Raw genomic sequence first — 16979 nt, forward strand, 5'->3', positions numbered from 1 at the left:
CAAGCAAGGGGACATGCGCAAACAGCACTACATCAGTGCCCATGATTTCACAGAGGGATATGCTGTGAACCCAGCTGCCCTCTTGTTTCCGGCAGGACCGCTGAGGTTAAAGAGTATAAGAGGATCCGGTCTACAAGCATGCTTTCTGCACACAGTAGAGAGAGCGGTGGGCAGTTTTTAAAGGAAACATCATTTTTGGCCAAGAACACAGATCTCAGGATATAGCAGGCAACATTTGACAAATGTTGACTGATTTGAATTGTTTTTACACACTGAAAAAAAATTTCCTCTAATTGAGAACAGTGATAGCTCTCTGGCTTTCTGTAATAAAGGAGGCAAAATCTGAGATTCTATCTCAATCATTCTGGACTTATGGTAGAGTCATTAAAAAAATAGCTAAAAAGTGAATGGCTTCATATAATAAGGCTTGCTTTAACATTATTAATTCATCCTTCCCTGAAAGGAAGTGAGTGTTATAAACTGACTCGGAGACGTGACATCTAAATAGACAGCATTGCTGCGCCAGAGTAAATATTAAATCACATTACCGGATGATCCTTGGGGAATGGCCTTGCAATGTCAAGACCATGGGAAAATGATGCGAAATCAAGTTCACAGAAATTTGACTTTGATGTTCAAATTAATGAATCTCTCTCCTTGAATGTTTGCGGGGTTGTGTTGTGATTGAAAATGATTACACAATGACTATAAAATTCTGTGAAGAGGATGGAGGTTAAAATGGAAAGGATTTTGCTGTACGACCACACTTACATAACCTTTTGGTGAGTGATATTCAAACGTACTACACGCTCCACACTGCATGGGGTGCAGAGGTGCAGAAAAGGCGGGCGGAGGGATGTGTGCTCCTTGTCATTTAGGGGCTCCCAGTCAAGTGAGTGATGGCTATAATGGAGTCACGAAAAGGGCCCTACGGGGAAAGGCCCTCTTCCCATGAGGGGCACTTGACACTTGTCTGAAGAATGAGGAGGAGTTTGCTGATTATGGTACATGGAGGGTTAAAAGGTATTCTAGCTACACGTTTAGCTGTGAGAAAAGATACCATGTTCAAACACAGTATGTACTTAGTATGTTAGAGCTCAAGGCAAACATGAGCTGGTGGCCAGAGATATTAGGGAAGGGTAGGCAGGGGTTGGCTCTTCAAAGTCTTCATTCAATTTGTTACAATATTGTTTCTGTTTAATGTTTTTGGGGTTTTGGCTTGGAGGCATGTGAGATCTTAGCTCCCTGACTAGAGATCGACCCCGTACCCTCCGCACTGGAAAGTGAAGTCTTTACCACGGGACTGCCAGGGAAGTCCCCAGGGGCCGGCTCTCAGAGCATCTTTCACGACAGACTTCAAATGAGGTGCAGCTAGAATAAGAATTGTGTTCAAGGTCCCACAGAGGGTAGATGGGAGTCAAGGCCAGATCTAGGTGACTTGGAAGCCATGCTCTATCTGACACCCTACTCCTTCCAGACTGAGGGGACAGGTGTAAGGCTGTAATTCAGAGCCCTCAACAGCTCCCAGACCTCCACTTTGATTTGGATCTCCTGGTGAAGGAGAGGAATGCGAGTTCTGATCAAGATCCCTTTCTGCTCAGTCACATAGTTTTCTCAGAGCCCATAGTTTGATTCCATTTGAACCAAGCAACACTGCAGCCGATGCTTGACCTCGACCCCTCCCAGTAAGGCTCAGTCATATCCCTGTCCTGTCCTGTGGGTACAAGATTCACATGGATACCTGCCATCCTCCTTGTAAGGGCATCTTGCTGAGGATGTGAACATGCACCTGCAGCTGTCCCCAGGCCCCTGATCATGTAGTCATAGCTGTCATGGGTTAACGCAACTTGACAGGAAACGTGGGGTAAGAAGCCCATCACTGCCAATGACTCACAGCCCAGCTCCCCCAATGTCCTTCTAGAAATGTAGGAGCCTAAACGGCGCTCATTCCAGGAGTCTCTTCTCTTGTTTTTCAGATTCTCCAGGATACAGAGAAGATCAGATAATCAGATAATCCCCCACTCAATCTCGTTCACAGAGGCACAAAGAACACACTATCTCTTCCTCTCAGCCTTCCCAGTGAGTCTCCCCAACCCCTGTGCCACCTTTCAGAACCTGGGCCACTATTTCAGACAACGTTCTGCTGTCTGCTCCATCACCTAACACCTGGTACAGCTGAGAGCGAGAAAGACAGTGCAACACCTTCCTGCTGTTGAAAGCCAGAGCCAACTAATCCCTCTGTTGGGGAACATCACTATTCCCAAGTGAGGAGAAGCACAGTGGAGAGTGTATTTAAGGCAGAGGTCCTGTGCCAAGAATGGTAAAAAGACATTTACTAGGACTTCCCTGGTGGTCCGGTAGATAAGAATCCACCTGCCAATGTAGGGGACATGGTTCGATTCCTGGTCCGGGAAGATTTCACATGTCATGGGCCAACTAAGCAGTGCACTGCAACTACTGAAGCCCTAGAGCCCACGCTCCTCAACAAGAGAAGCTCCCACAAGGCAACTAGAGAGTAGCCTTCTGCTCATGGCAACTAGAGAAAGCCAGCACATAGCTGTGATGACCCACTGCAGCCAAAAATAAAAGAAGTTAAAAAAAGACATTTACTGAGGAGGAGTCTGCAGGCCCAGAGAAATCAAGGCATCTCTAGAGTTCTTCCCCAGGAGCTCTTCAGATTGCTGGTGACAGAGCTATGGGCTCCTGCATGTTCTTCCTTCCTGTGCAGCTTCGTGGCTAAGATGCCCAATGCCCTGCCCACACAATATCCCAAGGAATCCCGGATCTCCTGGGGGAAGCAGCCTTATCTTGATCAGATATGGAGACTAGGACATTTTAATTTCAGTTTCTTTCAAATTAAAATAAAGGTAACTGGGCTGAATACCACTGCACTGAGAGTTATCTAAACCTCTAACATTGTGACGCCAATGAAATGCAAGTGCATCGCCAAGTGCGCAGGACAATGTGACTCACGGGCGGCTTTCTGTCCAGCCCTGCCATGTGGGCAGGCCCCTGGTACCACGACGGCTTTCAGCCATCCGCTGCTGGCCTCCCTGTGCGTGGGAATCGGGGGGAGATATGCAACGAGCCTTTTGAGGGTAAACTGTGCTTATAGGCCGGAAGTGGTGCCAAGTGAAAGGAGTGTTATGGAGACTCTCTGTGGTGCTCTGAGCCTTTCTGGCTTCCCACAGAGGCTGCAGCACAGCGCCAAGCCATGCTCCGTGAGGCTGAGCCAAGAAAGGAATGGAAGGGAAGAGTCCCCTTGGAACAGGATCCTGCCAGCTGCCTGGAAGGCCATCTGACTTTTCTGCTGTCACAAGAGAAGCCTCTTTCTGCAGTGGTAAAGGTCTCCAAGTCGGGGTTTGTCGAGGGCTGAGAAGACCAGGAGGGAATGCTCGAAGAGGGGACAAGCCAAGTTGGCATTCTTAGAAAGGCATTTCCTTGGTCATAGGCCACGATGAGTCACCTCTTATCTTCCGCCCCTCCCTGGCTTCCCCTGCCTGCCCTGCCTCCACATCCCAAATCCAAGGTGTCTCTCAGGGAAGAATGGGAAGACTCCTCTCTGCTCTTAGAACTTTCCTGTTGTTTTCTTTCGCTGCTCCTTTTAGCCAATTGCAATGCCCTAACTCATTTCCTGGAGGTAAAAATCTTTTACTCCATGGTCATAAAATTGAATTTAAAATCCTTGTGTGGGGAATCTTAAAAAAATAAAAGTGACAGTAACATATGGAGATGTGTTCTGAGAACCTGAATGGATTCAAGGAGCTAACGCGCCATTAGAGAGAAGCAAAGAGAAGGAGATGCTTGAAGGAAATTTAGGGCAGAAAGCTCTCTTTTCTTCTTTTTTTTTTGGCCACACTACACAGCATATGGGATCTTTTCCCCTGATCAGGCATCAACCCCTTGCCTTTGTGCTGGAAGCTTGGAGTCTTAACCACTGAACTACCAGGGAAGTCCCAGGAAGCTCTCATTTCTTAATCTTTGAACGATGGGTGCAGGAAAGCCTAAATCTGATACAGGGTAACTAGGGCAGAAAAACCTCTAAGCCAAAGAGATTCACTGCTTCAAAAACTTTAGGACTGTAAGAGAGGGGAAAAGGAGTCTGACCCCCTGCTTCAATGAAGGTGGTGCTGAAAAACTGGCTTCTTCTGATTCATTATGAAACAGAGATGTCCCCATGGAAATTCAGCTGTAAGCCTGACACCAAGTCCTACACGAACAGAATCATCAATAACCCTTTATGGAAATCGTGTTGAGAGCACAAATCAAGATCTGTGTCTGGAAAGGAGCAAAGAAGAGTGAAGCTAGAGATGAAGCTCCCGACGGAGATGCTGAGCCTCTTAGAAAGTGTGGGCTGCTATAACTATGGATACACTGTGCGAGCCTGTCTCATGCTTGGGTGCTCTTTCCAGAACAATCATAAAGTGGCAGAGCACCAAACTGTACATCAGGAGCTAGCTCAGCGTGTGATTCTGACCATCCAGCTAGATCAGACTCTGAGTGACACAGAGTCAAACTTGGCTGACCGTTAAAGACAGAAGTTTAAAAAAATATTTTTCTCTCTACACATCAAATGGCAAATCTACATGTTTGAGGTGAACCTAGCTACCACAGAATGTGCTCTTCGTGGAGGCAGGTGAGGCACAGTGGAGCTAAGAGATCTGCAGAAAACACATGACAAGGAAAAGGAACTAGTAATTCTGTATAATACGAATAACTGCAAGACGATGCCATGTCCAGAATTAAGCCTTCTCTGCACCTGAGAGAAATTACTTCTTTGATTTAAATAAACATAACACTGAAACTCATGCCTCCACGTTATCTTTGCTGTATGGGAGTGAAGCAATAAGACTTAAGTGAAAGTGTTAGTTGGCTCAGTCATGTCTGACTCTTTGCAACTCCATGGACTGTAGCCTACCAGGCTCCTCTGTCCATGGGATTTTCCAGGAAAGAGTACTGGAATGGGTTGCCATTTCCTTCTCCAGGGGATCTTCCTGACCCAGGGATTGAACCTGGGTCTCTTGCATTGCAGGCAGACGCTTTACCATCTGAGCCACCAGGGAAGCCCTAATAAGACTTAAAAGTAGTAAAAACAATTCAGAACGTATTAAGCAACAATAACATTTTCCAGTAGCCTCAGAGCAACACTGTCCATTCTTGTGATCCTTTTTGTTTTTTAGGGCTTTCCACTTTCCATTCAAGCCTTTCTCTCTTAAGACTTCAGTCTTCATCCAGGGTACACATTCCTCTATGAATTCAGTTTAAAAGATAAAAGAACTAAGTATTTATCATTGGTCTAATTTCCAACTCCGTTTTGTTCCAGCCTATTTTCTTTGCAGTCATAGTTCTACCTGGAGGTTTCAGAGCTTTCACTTTGAGAATAAAGTCAAAATTCACCTCACCTTGGATGCTCGAAAAGAGAAGGCCGTGGACTTGGTGTCCGACTTTCCCCGGTCTTGCAGTATAAGGCCTTGGTCTTCTGTCAAGGCCAGGTAGTGGCCTGTGGTGAGATGCCGGAGTCGGAAAGCCTGTCCCCATCTGATGTTACTGCCACTCCAGCTGGACAGATGGAAGAGAGAAGAAATTGCATTTACACAAAAAAATAGGTCTTTTTCAATATTTACCCTGTGCATTTTTACATATGTTCTGACTCAGTACCCTTCTACGGTACATCCCCTGACTCCTGGCTTGCTCTAGGACTGTGTTTCTGCCTCCAACTCATCACTTTTCAGTCTTCTGGCTAAGATCAAGTGTCTGTCTACAACTCAGCACGGCATTCTCTTGTGAGCTCTCTTCTAACATTTAAGATCACCAACAAGGAACATCGCCCTCTGGGCAGGTCCATGGTTTAATGTAACTGGAAGTTCCAAGCTTCCAAGTTTTCCTTCATTTCACTGAAATGTCTTGATGCCAAAATTACACACAAAAATGAGAAGCCCGCTTTTGAAGAGAAACTTGTTTCTGGGAAAGTGAGGCATTTCCAAATGCACGGTCTCCACTCAAGTATTTTACTACCACCACTAATTTGAAAAGACATACGCACCCCTACGTTCATTGCAGTATTATTTATAATAGCCAAGATACGGGAACAACCTAAGTGTTTATCAATAAAAAAATGTGGCATATATGCGTACACAATGGAATAGTATTCAGTCATAAGAATGAAATTGTTCCATTTGTGATAACATGGATGGATATTAAGGGTACTATCTAAGTAAAATAAATCAGACAGAGTAAGACAAATGCCATATAATTTCACTCATATGTGGCATCTGAAAAACAAAACAAATGAGCAAACAAAACAACACAAAATTCAGAGAAACAGAATAGATTGGTGGTTGTCAGAGAGAAGGGAGGTTGGGGAGGTGGGAGAAATGGTTAAAGGGGATCAAGAGGTACAAACTTCTAGTTATAAAACAAGTCATGGGGATGTATGTAAAGTGCAGCATGGTAGTAATATATATATTATATAATATATATATTATATATAGTAATAGTAATATATATATATTATTGACTATCATCACAATTTGAAAGTTGCTAAGAAAGTAAGTCTTAAGAGCTCTTATTGCTAGAAAAATTGCAATTCCATAATGGTGACATATAATAACTAAACTTACTTCAGTAATCATTTTGCAATGTAAACAAATGTCAAATCATTATACTGTACACATAAAACTAATATAATACTGTATGTCAATCCTACTTTAATAATGAAAAGAATCCTCTCTTTAAGAGAAATATTTATGCAGTTTACACTCACCAGGGAGAGACAAATAATAAACAAACATAAATAAGTAAATATTGTGGAATGTTACAAGATATTAAATTCCATGGGAAAAAGTAAAGCAGAATAAGATGATTGCGATAAGTGAGAGTCCATGCTGAATGGATTGTAGAACCATATGGTCCTACATCAAAAGGCTGGCATTCAATAAAAGTCATGGTAAGTGCTAGGGCAGAAATTATTCATTGAATAATCTGTATCTAATTATCTTTTCAGTTAGAACAAAATGTTTCAGAAATACATGTATCAATTTTTAAAATGACTCTCCCCTTGATCTAATTCTTTGGAGTACCAAAGAATCAAATTATATTAATAGAAGCCTTAAATTCTTCATGTTTAAGACTCTGGGGAAATAAAGAACCATAACTGGAACTATATATACATACTTATTTTTATTTTTTAAAAAGTTCATTAAACAAGAACCAAGCCCTAATATCCTGAAAAAAAACAGAGTATGTTGCTATAAAAACTTCAACAGGCTTGAAAGAGAATATAAATGCCACAAGCCAGCTAACAAGTGGGTACTCCTTAGGACACCATACCCTTTCAGTCAGCCTCTTCTAGAGTTCCTCAATAAAAAAAAAAATTGAATGTACCTGTATGTGTGTGTAAGAGAAATTCTAATATTTTCTCCTGATCACCAATGGATTATCTTGAGAACTCCCTGGAGGCACATACACCCCCACCCACTAGAGATTTTATTTTGAACATGTGTTCAGGCAGAGATGGAACAGAGAGCTAGAGGGGAAGGCAGAGAAAGAAAACAAAAAATGGCCACACTGACCCTCTGCTCTTACCCTGAGCAGTTTAGCTTGAGCCTAACTTGTGATCCCGCTCAGCAAAAGAAAAGTCCAGAGCTTAACTGAACTCCTCTGCAGTAGAGATGCCATGCCTTTACTCAAGTCCCTGTCTCCAAAGTCTTGGTGTCCTGTTCCGTCCAGCCAATTGTTTCTGACAAGTTCTGGTAAATGTGGTTTCCTTCAGAGCTACACGTCCAGGGATATTTTAGTCTTCCCTACCTCATGCCATCACAGCCGCCACTCTGTCAATTAAAGCTAACTTTGCTTTGGAGCCAACAAGGCTACCGGGAGGAGGAAGACTCACCTGGGTACCAGAGAATCTATTTAAGAAAATAAATGGGAGAAGAGCTTTGATGGCTTTCAGTGGACATGTCTATGCTTGCCTTTTATGACATAGCCACTGCAAGGGTGGCAGGAGCTGGGGGCTTGGATCAAGCAATAGAGCCTGCTAACTTCAGAGTCAAAGCAGAAGTCTTGGAAATCATGTGTGTGTGTGTGTGTGTGTGTGTGCGCGTGTACACGCACACATGTGTGTCCGCTGTGCTTTAAAAACAAAAGCAAAAGTCACAGACATTTCAGAATTTACCTCTGCCAAGTAACTTCTGAGAGTTTGCCAGCTAATGTAGAACAAATGTAACATTTAAGACAATAGGTTGTCCGGGAAAACAAACAAACAAACAAACAAAAAACCTATCTTGAAAAGAATGCAACCCTGAAGCTCCATTACCTTATCCGAAGGGGTTCCACTCTCCATAGCGATCTAGCTCTCGTGCCAGCTCCCCCGGCTTCATAGTATATCCTTCTGTGAACAGAGGTGGAGATTAGATCCTCCGTGTGTGATGTTGATCAGCACTGGGCAGGGGACAGTTCCCTGCAGAGGCTGCTCAGAACACGCTGTATTTCTCAGGACTCATAGTAAGCAAAATGAGAAACAAACCTCAAAGAAAGACACAATTTCATATTCTCTCTTAAAAGGGAAAAAAGGTGCTAAAGGCGAGGGCAATGCTCACCACATACACGTCGTGGACACTCATGGACTGTCAGGCGTACAGTGAAAGGACTGTCTCCATCTCTACATCAGGAGTCAAAACAGTCCAGACACATATCAGATTAAGTACTGAATGCTCCGTTTCTCTCACGTTCAACTCCCTGATGCACTTTCACATCTTTAGAAAATGTATTTGTACTTGTAAAACACATGCAGTACAGGGTGAACTCATTTCCATTGCTCTAGGAAGCTGGGGACAAACCTCTATGCTTAGCTACTGTGGTGTTCAGGGTTTTATTACTACACTGTTCTCCCCTTTCCTGCATTAATAATCATCTTTTAAAGTGTTTTTAACTAAAAGTTTTATTTTGGAATAACTGTAGATTTATAAAAATGTTGCAAAGATAGTCCAGAGAGCTTCTGTAAAGTCTCACTTAGGTTCCTTTATAGTTATCATCTTACAATATGAAGTAGAGTTGTCAGAACTAAGAAACCAACATTGGCTCATCACTGCTAATTAAACTCAAGACTTTATTTTGATTTTTCCAGTTTTTCTATAAATTTTGTTTCCTGTTCCAGAGTCCTATCCTGGATGTCACATTTCATTTAGTTGTTATGTTTTCCCTGTTTATTTTGGTCTGTTGGAGTTTCTTAGTATTTTCTTGTTTTTCATGCCTTTGCCAGGTTTGAAGAGTACAGGTCAGGCTTTTTGTAAAAATGGGTTTGTCTAATGTCTATCTGATGATTAGCAAAGTCTATTTTTTAAAATCTGCACAATAGGGAACAACTTATCTCTATCAGATTATGAGAAATTAAATGAACTATCCTCGTTTAAAGGTATGTCTCATGAATAGTGGTCCCTGATTACCGGGCATACTGAATCCAGATACTTTCTGAGAATCCTGTGACTTTAGCTCAAGACTGATCATTTAACTTCATTTAATTTCACTAATTTAAAAAGATACCTCTACTGTAGAAGGTTTGGATGTATCACTACTGAATTAGTCAAACCCCAGGAGAATCTTGACCTATGTCTTGAGACAACAGTTAATTAACAGAGGGGAAGAGGAAAAGTACAGTAATTCTTTCTTTCTCCCAGGAAGTAATATAATTATGAGTTGCTTACAAATATTAATTTTGGGTGTCAGGTAGACCTGAATTTGAAGCTATTAGCTTCATGACTTTGCCAAGTTCTTTCAAATCTCTGTGCATCAGCTTCCTTGTCTGTAAAATGAACCTAATAGGGTATTTACGTCAAGGCATGGTTGTGAGCATTTAATGTGGTTTCTTTAAAGTAAGGAACATGTACAAAGATGTTCATGGATGTACAAAATATTGTGTACTATTGATTTATCCAAATTTTGTTTATAGACACTTATGAACATGCATGGAAAGCTACATTACATGGCACAAAAATATAATAAAACACTACATCAACCATAGTTAACTTTGGTTCGTAGGATTATAGAAGACATTCTAAACTTTTTGCAAATGTACATACTATCAGGAAATATGTAGTAAGTATTTAAAAGGGAGGTCTAGCATCCCAGGTGTCTCTGTGCCAGGCCCAGAGTAGTAATGAGGCTGCTCTGACCTAGCTCCACAGGAAAATTAGTTGAGATTTTCATGGATGTGTCTCCATCCTCAGTGAGAGCAAAAGGGTCTCTCAGGTAGAGAAGGTGGAGCAGGTCACCTTAGGTCACATGATTTGAGGACTCTTTCCCTTTGACATATAAAGAATTCTAGAAGGTTAGTTCTTCCCATCTAGGAAAAGGAGGCGGCTTGCTCCAGTGAATCTTGCAAGGTTACAGGGGTTGAAACAACCTGTTCCCATTCTCTAAAACAATAACCCCAGGAGAGGAGGTGAGTGGGTGGGGAACTGAGGCGTTCTGAAAGCGTGGCTGACAGCTCAGCCTTGGCTTCAGTAAGTGACTTACCCCAGGGTGCTTGACAAGCCCGAGGCAGAGCCAAGGATCAGAGCTCAGAACGCTAGATTATCCTTTTGGCTTTGCACCCTGGGAGGGTCAGCCTCTCACGGGCCTGGCTGCTCTCAGGTTTTACAAGGAATACAAGCGATTTCCTCTGGAAAGCCAGCCCCATTACAGTGGAATCACTTGCATGATTTCTTGGCTGTGGGGACCTCCTAGAATATTCTCAACTTCCTATTTCTTTGCGCTCTCCCACATTTTGGTACTCCTGGCCATCCTGGCCCATTCTGGGGGTTTATCTGATGATTCATGACAATGATGAGGCTTATCACTCACCTCACAAAGACATCAAGTAATGCTAAAGCATCCTGTGTTGAATGAGAGACCAGTGACTACAAAGATCCAAGTTCCAGTACAAGGAGCCACTGCTGACAACCCAGTCTCAACCCTTTCATGCTTCCTTACAAATTTTTAAGTTTTTTTTATCTATTTCTTTTTTTATCTAGATTTTTAATCTATTTTATTCCAAAATACAAATTAGCTCACGTGAAATCCTCAGTCAAAGGAAAGCTACCTTTACTCTTAACTCAATGATGGCATGCAAGCCCGGCTCGGGGGCCCATTCTGGGAATTCCTCTCCCCAGCATCTTCTTTCAAATTCTTGTCCAAACTTTCTTTTGGGTCAGGATCTTGTTGAACCACTCAACAGGAATGCCCAGAAAATGATAAGCTTCTCCAAGCAGCACAGTTTCTGCCTAGGCTGCTTCTAATTTCATTCTAAATGTAATGACATGTGTGTGTGTGTGTGTGTGTGTGCGTGCGTGCACGCATGTGTGCATGTGGAGGTGAGGGAGTGGGATAAAGGGCCATGTACAGGTTATTTTAATTTTTTCCAAATTTCTTTCCTTAAAAAAGAATAGGAATGAAAAAAAAAAAAGAATGGGATGGAAAGAACTAGTGAGTTCCAACGTGTTCCATCTTAGATGTAGACAACTCTGCACAACCTACTCACAAAATTTCAGTTCTGCAAGCCTTCCCCTTAATGCAGCAGAATAAGATATTACAGAGACAGCACTTGGGCTACTGCACAACCTTACAGTTTAAAAACAAGGAAAAGAAAATCGCACCTGAATAGGATCATATAACGTCATTTAGCATAGGGAATCTTTAATTCCAATGGACATCAACTCAGCCTCTTTTCTACTCAGAGATAACCGTGAGCCACGGGATGAGAATTAATCAGGCACTTGCCAGAGGTCTGTGTTTTATGTGTCCTAAACACCATCTGGGTCACATCTGGTTCCCACAAACGGACACACAGAGGACAGAGTGAGTCGGGAGAGGCTCAGAACAATAGACATTGCTGATGGATGGGCTTCCCTGGTAGCTCAGATGGTAAAGTATTCGCCTGCAATGCAGGAGACCAGGGTTCGATTCCTGGGTTGGAAACATCCCCTAGAGGAGGGCATGGCAACCCATTCCAGTATTCTTGCCTGGAGAATCCACATGGACAGAGGAGCCTGGGGTTGGCAAAACATCAGACATGACTAAGCAACTAAGCACAGCACAGCATTGCCAAGGGATAGTTTCTAAGATGTACAATAACACACTCAAGCACAGTGCTCCTGAGTGTCATTTAGGACATGAAATAAGGAAGGAGCCCTGGCTAGAGAGTTAGCATCTCTGGTTTTCAGGGTCCCAACTGAAATCGTCCAGTGTGTGATGTTTGGCAGGAGCCTGAGTTAGACGGTTTCTAACATGTGTAGATGTGAACCTGTGTTTCTAACAAAGTAAAGAAATGCAGTTAATGAGGTTCCCACAGGTGTCATGCAAAAACAAAGGACGTATTAGACAACAGGGAGATCAGACTCACTGTTGTCTCAAGTGAAAAAGTGAAAGTGAAAGTTGCTCAGTCGTGTCTGACTCTTTGTGACCCCATGGACCACACAGTCCATGGAATTCTCCAAGCTAGAACACTGGAGTGGGTAGCCTCTCCATTCTCCAGGGGACCTTCCCAACCCAGGGATCGAACCCAGGTCTCCCGCATTGCAGGTGGATTCTTTACCAGCTGAGTCACAAGGGAAGGCCAAGAATATTGGAGTGGGTGGCCTATCGCTTCTTTAGCGGATTTTCTCGACCCAGGAATTGAACTGGGGTCTCTGGCATTGCAGGTGGATTCTTTGCTATATCAAGTTCAGTTTAATTTGGATCTGAGACTTGAGTTTTTAAAATATATCAGGGTTTCACAATTACAGAGGCCAAGTTTGTATACTCTGTTCCTCTGTATATAAACAGAATACAAAAGGATGCTTCAGCATGAAGTTAAGATCTAGATTAACATCTTCCATCTCCTGACTTTGAATTCTGGAAACGCATCCACCGAGAGGATAACTAGAGGACCAGAGAAAGCACCATCCTCAGCAGCTCCTTCTACACACTCCCTTCGGCACTGTCCTCTGCTAAATCCAGCTCTGTCTGGATACTGACATTTGGTTTCTCCAATCCTATTTGGTGATAAGCAGAATGAAACCACTGAACTCCACCTTCATAGCACATAAAAGGGGGAGTAACAGAGATGATCTGCCTTTGAAGAACCTGGTGAATAATGTATATAAGTGCACAGACTCACTAGAACGATTACCCTGATTTCCATCACCAAAATGGGGGCTTCAGTCTGCAATTAAAGCTACCAGAAACTCCTCAGATTCCAGAGTAACCAAAGAAAACAATGGGATTGAAAAGCATGATGGAATTTCTTGCCTAAGAAGCAGCATGTGCATGCTATTCCTGTGAGCAAACTTGAGCATACTGCCTTTCCTGTTTTACAACTGCAACTCACGACTGGACAGAAGTCTGTCAGTTAACCAACACTTACAGAATTCATTGGCGGACATATCCAAATGCAAAATTTTTAGTTTGAGTCACCGGAGACAGGAGACAAGAGAAGGAGGAGGAAGCTATTGGCTTACCTGTGCTGGGAATCATTCTGGTCTGTAGATGGTATCGTCAAACACTCATCGTGACCATGGAAAAGACGTACTACATGCCCACCAAGTAGGTATCCTGTAACAGAATTATGTCCTACCATGAGCTGACAGGAAGCTGAATAATGAGAACATATTTGAGTCAGTTATTTTAGAAAACACAAAGAGAGAAGCATTTGGGAAATGACAGATTCCACGAGTTTAGGCCTCAGGTAGAAAAAAACCAATTCTAACACTGAAAGTTAAATAGGGTTTCAGAGATGAATAAGCCCAGTATCAAAAGGGAAGGTGAAAACAATGTCAATTCATGTCATTAAAAGCCAAAAGGTTACCTGTAACTAATACAATGTATATCAACTATGCCTCAATAAAATAATACATTAAAAACATACACACACAACCAAAAGGAAATTTGACTTGCTGCTCTTAGGAAGATAAGGATTTTCCAATTGTTGAGGACATAAATAGACCCAACACCAAGTTCCTGGATAAGCTCTTACAATGTGGATGTGTACATATTGTGGTAAGTTTCAAATCAAATTGCAGTCATGAGAAAGTAAGATGATACTGGGAAAGGAGAAGCAAACTTATTCTGAGCTTTCTTAGGAGTAGCTAGTTTTCGAACATGTTAAGTAAACACAGATCAAACCTGAATGCTATTCCAACACCAAGAGAAGGCAGAATGACATTTCAGAATCCCTGAGTGGCCAAGCAGAGAGGCAGCTGTCACCTAGCCCTTAGCTTTCACAATAAGGAAAGGAATCTCAATAGCCATGGAGTTCAGAGATGGATAGGAAACAATGAACTTCAAGAACATGATGACCAAATAGTCTTCAAATAAACGGCAAGTCTCCATTTAAAAAACATGGTAGCAGGGGAAGGGTCCCAGTATGAACTTTACTTTACATGAAGAAGCGGAATTTGTCATCCCTTTGAAATAAAAATTTCTCCCAACTAGTCTGTTCTCAGGAGACATATGGACTTAATATGTTCAATGTCTGTATCAGGATTTTTTGAGAAAATCACATAATTAGATCACTCTAGGGCCTGTGAAACTATTTTGAGTGTTGGATTATAATAGTAAGAAGGAAAAGTCATGCCAGGGGAGAAAAGGGTGTTATCAATACATCTTATACAGGGATAGTCTTGATATTCCCTAGTTCATTTTCTCCATCTGTCCAGGTAAGGCAGGTTCCTCTTAAGCTTTCCTCAAATGTTTACAAGTCATTTTCTCATCTTCCTCTCTTTTACTGTACAAATATTTACAATTGTATACTTTTTTGCATTAAAATAATTCATGATATACTGTAGGGGCACTGTTAACAGCCAACTTATTTAGAAAGTTAACCCCTTCCATGATCACGTTCTTGATTAAATGATCTATCATCTTACGATGGCACAGCCATGCTCCATTTGCAGCCCATCATTTGCAGTCCCTAGGCTTCTCCAATCAATATTCTATGGCACGGAGGAAGCTGCCAAATGCTGGCGCATTACAACATTTCTTAATTGAAATATACCAGGGCAATAATCAGGAGAGAAGGGTCACGAGGAGGAGCACTCCTTTTCTCAAGGGCTGAAGTGGGTTTCTCACCAGCAGATGCTGAGAGAACATTTTGCAGAGTCAGATAATGCAAGTGATCAGCTGCCCAAGCTCTACCACAAGGGCACTCAAAACTTTTAAAAGCATTGTTGTGAAATGATTTGCAATTAATCCCCACAAACCCTCTTGTGGGACTGGGCATTAATATTATCCCTATAGTGGAAATGAACAAAATTAACGCAGAGAAGATTCGGTCAAAACTTCCTCAGGGAATATTTTAACCTGGGATTCCTTGGTTCCTGAGAGAAAGGGAATGACTGACAAAACATTTAGAGCAGTGGGTGAATTCTGGTGTGAAAGAAGAGAGCTGAACACATCCTGCCTTTGAAAAGCCTTCCTTCAGTTGCCAAAAGAGTTAAAAATTTGCTGCTTACTCATTTTTCAAGTTAGCTGTGATGCCTCCTGAAACTGGGGTATCACCTTGACAACTCTCAATTTTCCATTTTCCAACATCATCTAATAGAAAGAGGTTTCACAGACTCAAGATTTAAAATAGGGTTAGAACCTGTGATATGAGTATTTTAAAAAAATTCTGATCTTGCTATAAAGTCCTAGAATGTGATGTGATAACCCTTAGGTCACTGGCATCTGATTATCCTGCTCAGCAGTGATATTACCCATGAGTAAAATAAGGCCAGTGTATTTATTATATAACTTGAAAGGTGTTATTGACTTTGCCTAGCTCCAAAAAATAGAATATGCTGAACAAACTTTGATGATCTTACTTCTAAGGGAGAAATAAAATATGGAGAAAATGCCATTTGTTATTTTTAAATGGACTTCCATAAATATAAGTAAAAACAAATGGCCAAACATCCTTTTATTATAGAGAAAGTCCTCCTCCCACCTGTAGAGAGAGATGCATTGGGGAGAAATATAAAAAATATCACCTTCTTGGCAAATAATGTCTTCTAAAATTGAACCTGCTAAGGTCTGTATACTTATAACCATAAATAAAACTGAAAAGTCAGTGGGAGAAGAAAGGTTTGTCTCCAAGGTCCTGAACACACACAGTGCCAAAACAATGGTACATTGAAAGAATTGAAAAATCATGTCAGAAGTGCTCAAGAAATCAGAAATCAGGACAGGAAATAATCCATATTAACATGAGAGAAAGGAATTCAGGTGAACCAAAAATCACACTAAGTGGGTACCGAGACACCCGTGCCAGAACTGGAAAGTCGCAAAATACGTCAATATACGTAGCACAAGACAAACAGGCGGGCTGAGAGCTGGACGCACAGAAAGAAGCACACCTTCTTCGATGCTACTTCCTGAGCACGTAGGATGTACATTCCAGAGTGTCTGCATAAAGGAGGCATCCACTTGTATGTTACCATTTGATATTGAGAGATGCTGCAGCAGAAACAGAAATGAGACATCCTTTAAATCACCAGGCCAGTCCTGACAGAAGCAGCTCACCTAGAATTTCAAGGATTACTCTCATCAGGCTTTTTCTACCTAGACTGTGGGAGAGTGCTCCACCCCATCTCGAAGCAGCTTCAAAGTGGGACACTTTATTCAGGGAAGAGGAAGTATGCAGCTACAGAGGTGGCAGACATGCTGACTTCATCCCCTCAGCTGGATCTCAAATTCAACAGGAAGTTACAAAATATCTATCCTTGGCAGGAGAAGGGGACTTACAATTGGGAAAAATTAATCCAGCCTTTGGTCTAGACAAAGTAAAATCTGCTGGCAGAACTGGTGCTGAGAAACTTAAAAACTTATCTCTGATATTTCTCTGATCTGTAAGGAATTGCCCCCATCCCTTAAGGGCCTGATGTCAATGCTGCTTGACATCTTGTATGGTATGCAAATACCACTACCAGGGGCAAAATTTCACCTGCCTTTTCCAACCACTGTGACATCCCACACTCTGAAACATGTCC

At 42.1% G+C, this 16979-nt stretch overlaps 1 protein-coding gene and 1 long non-coding RNA gene across 2 annotated transcripts in view; one reads left to right on the forward strand and one right to left on the reverse strand.

The window, feature by feature from the left end:
• Positions 1-2341, forward strand: part of LOC104991622 — an 11087-nt gene extending 8746 nt beyond the window's left edge. Inside the window, exon 3 of the long non-coding RNA XR_825626.1 lies at positions 1977-2341. This is a non-coding gene — a long non-coding RNA (uncharacterized LOC104991622). The remainder of the gene's footprint in view (positions 1-1976) is intronic.
• RYR3 (ryanodine receptor 3) overlaps positions 1-16979 on the reverse strand; it is a 567299-nt gene that overhangs the window by 291436 nt on the left and 258884 nt on the right. Inside the window, exons 7-10 of the mRNA XM_010844173.1 lie at positions 16347-16446; positions 13473-13566; positions 8315-8389; positions 5403-5559 (exon numbers count right to left, since the gene is read on the reverse strand). Of these exons, the coding sequence (XP_010842475.1) occupies positions 5403-5559; positions 8315-8389; positions 13473-13566; positions 16347-16446 (426 nt within the window). The remainder of the gene's footprint in view (positions 1-5402; positions 5560-8314; positions 8390-13472; positions 13567-16346; positions 16447-16979) is intronic.

The sequence above is a fragment of the Bison bison genome, unplaced genomic scaffold (assembly GCF_000754665.1).
Source record: "Bison bison bison isolate TAMUID 2011002044 unplaced genomic scaffold, Bison_UMD1.0 scf7180017864197, whole genome shotgun sequence".
Classification (NCBI taxonomy): domain Eukaryota; kingdom Metazoa; phylum Chordata; class Mammalia; order Artiodactyla; family Bovidae; genus Bison; species Bison bison.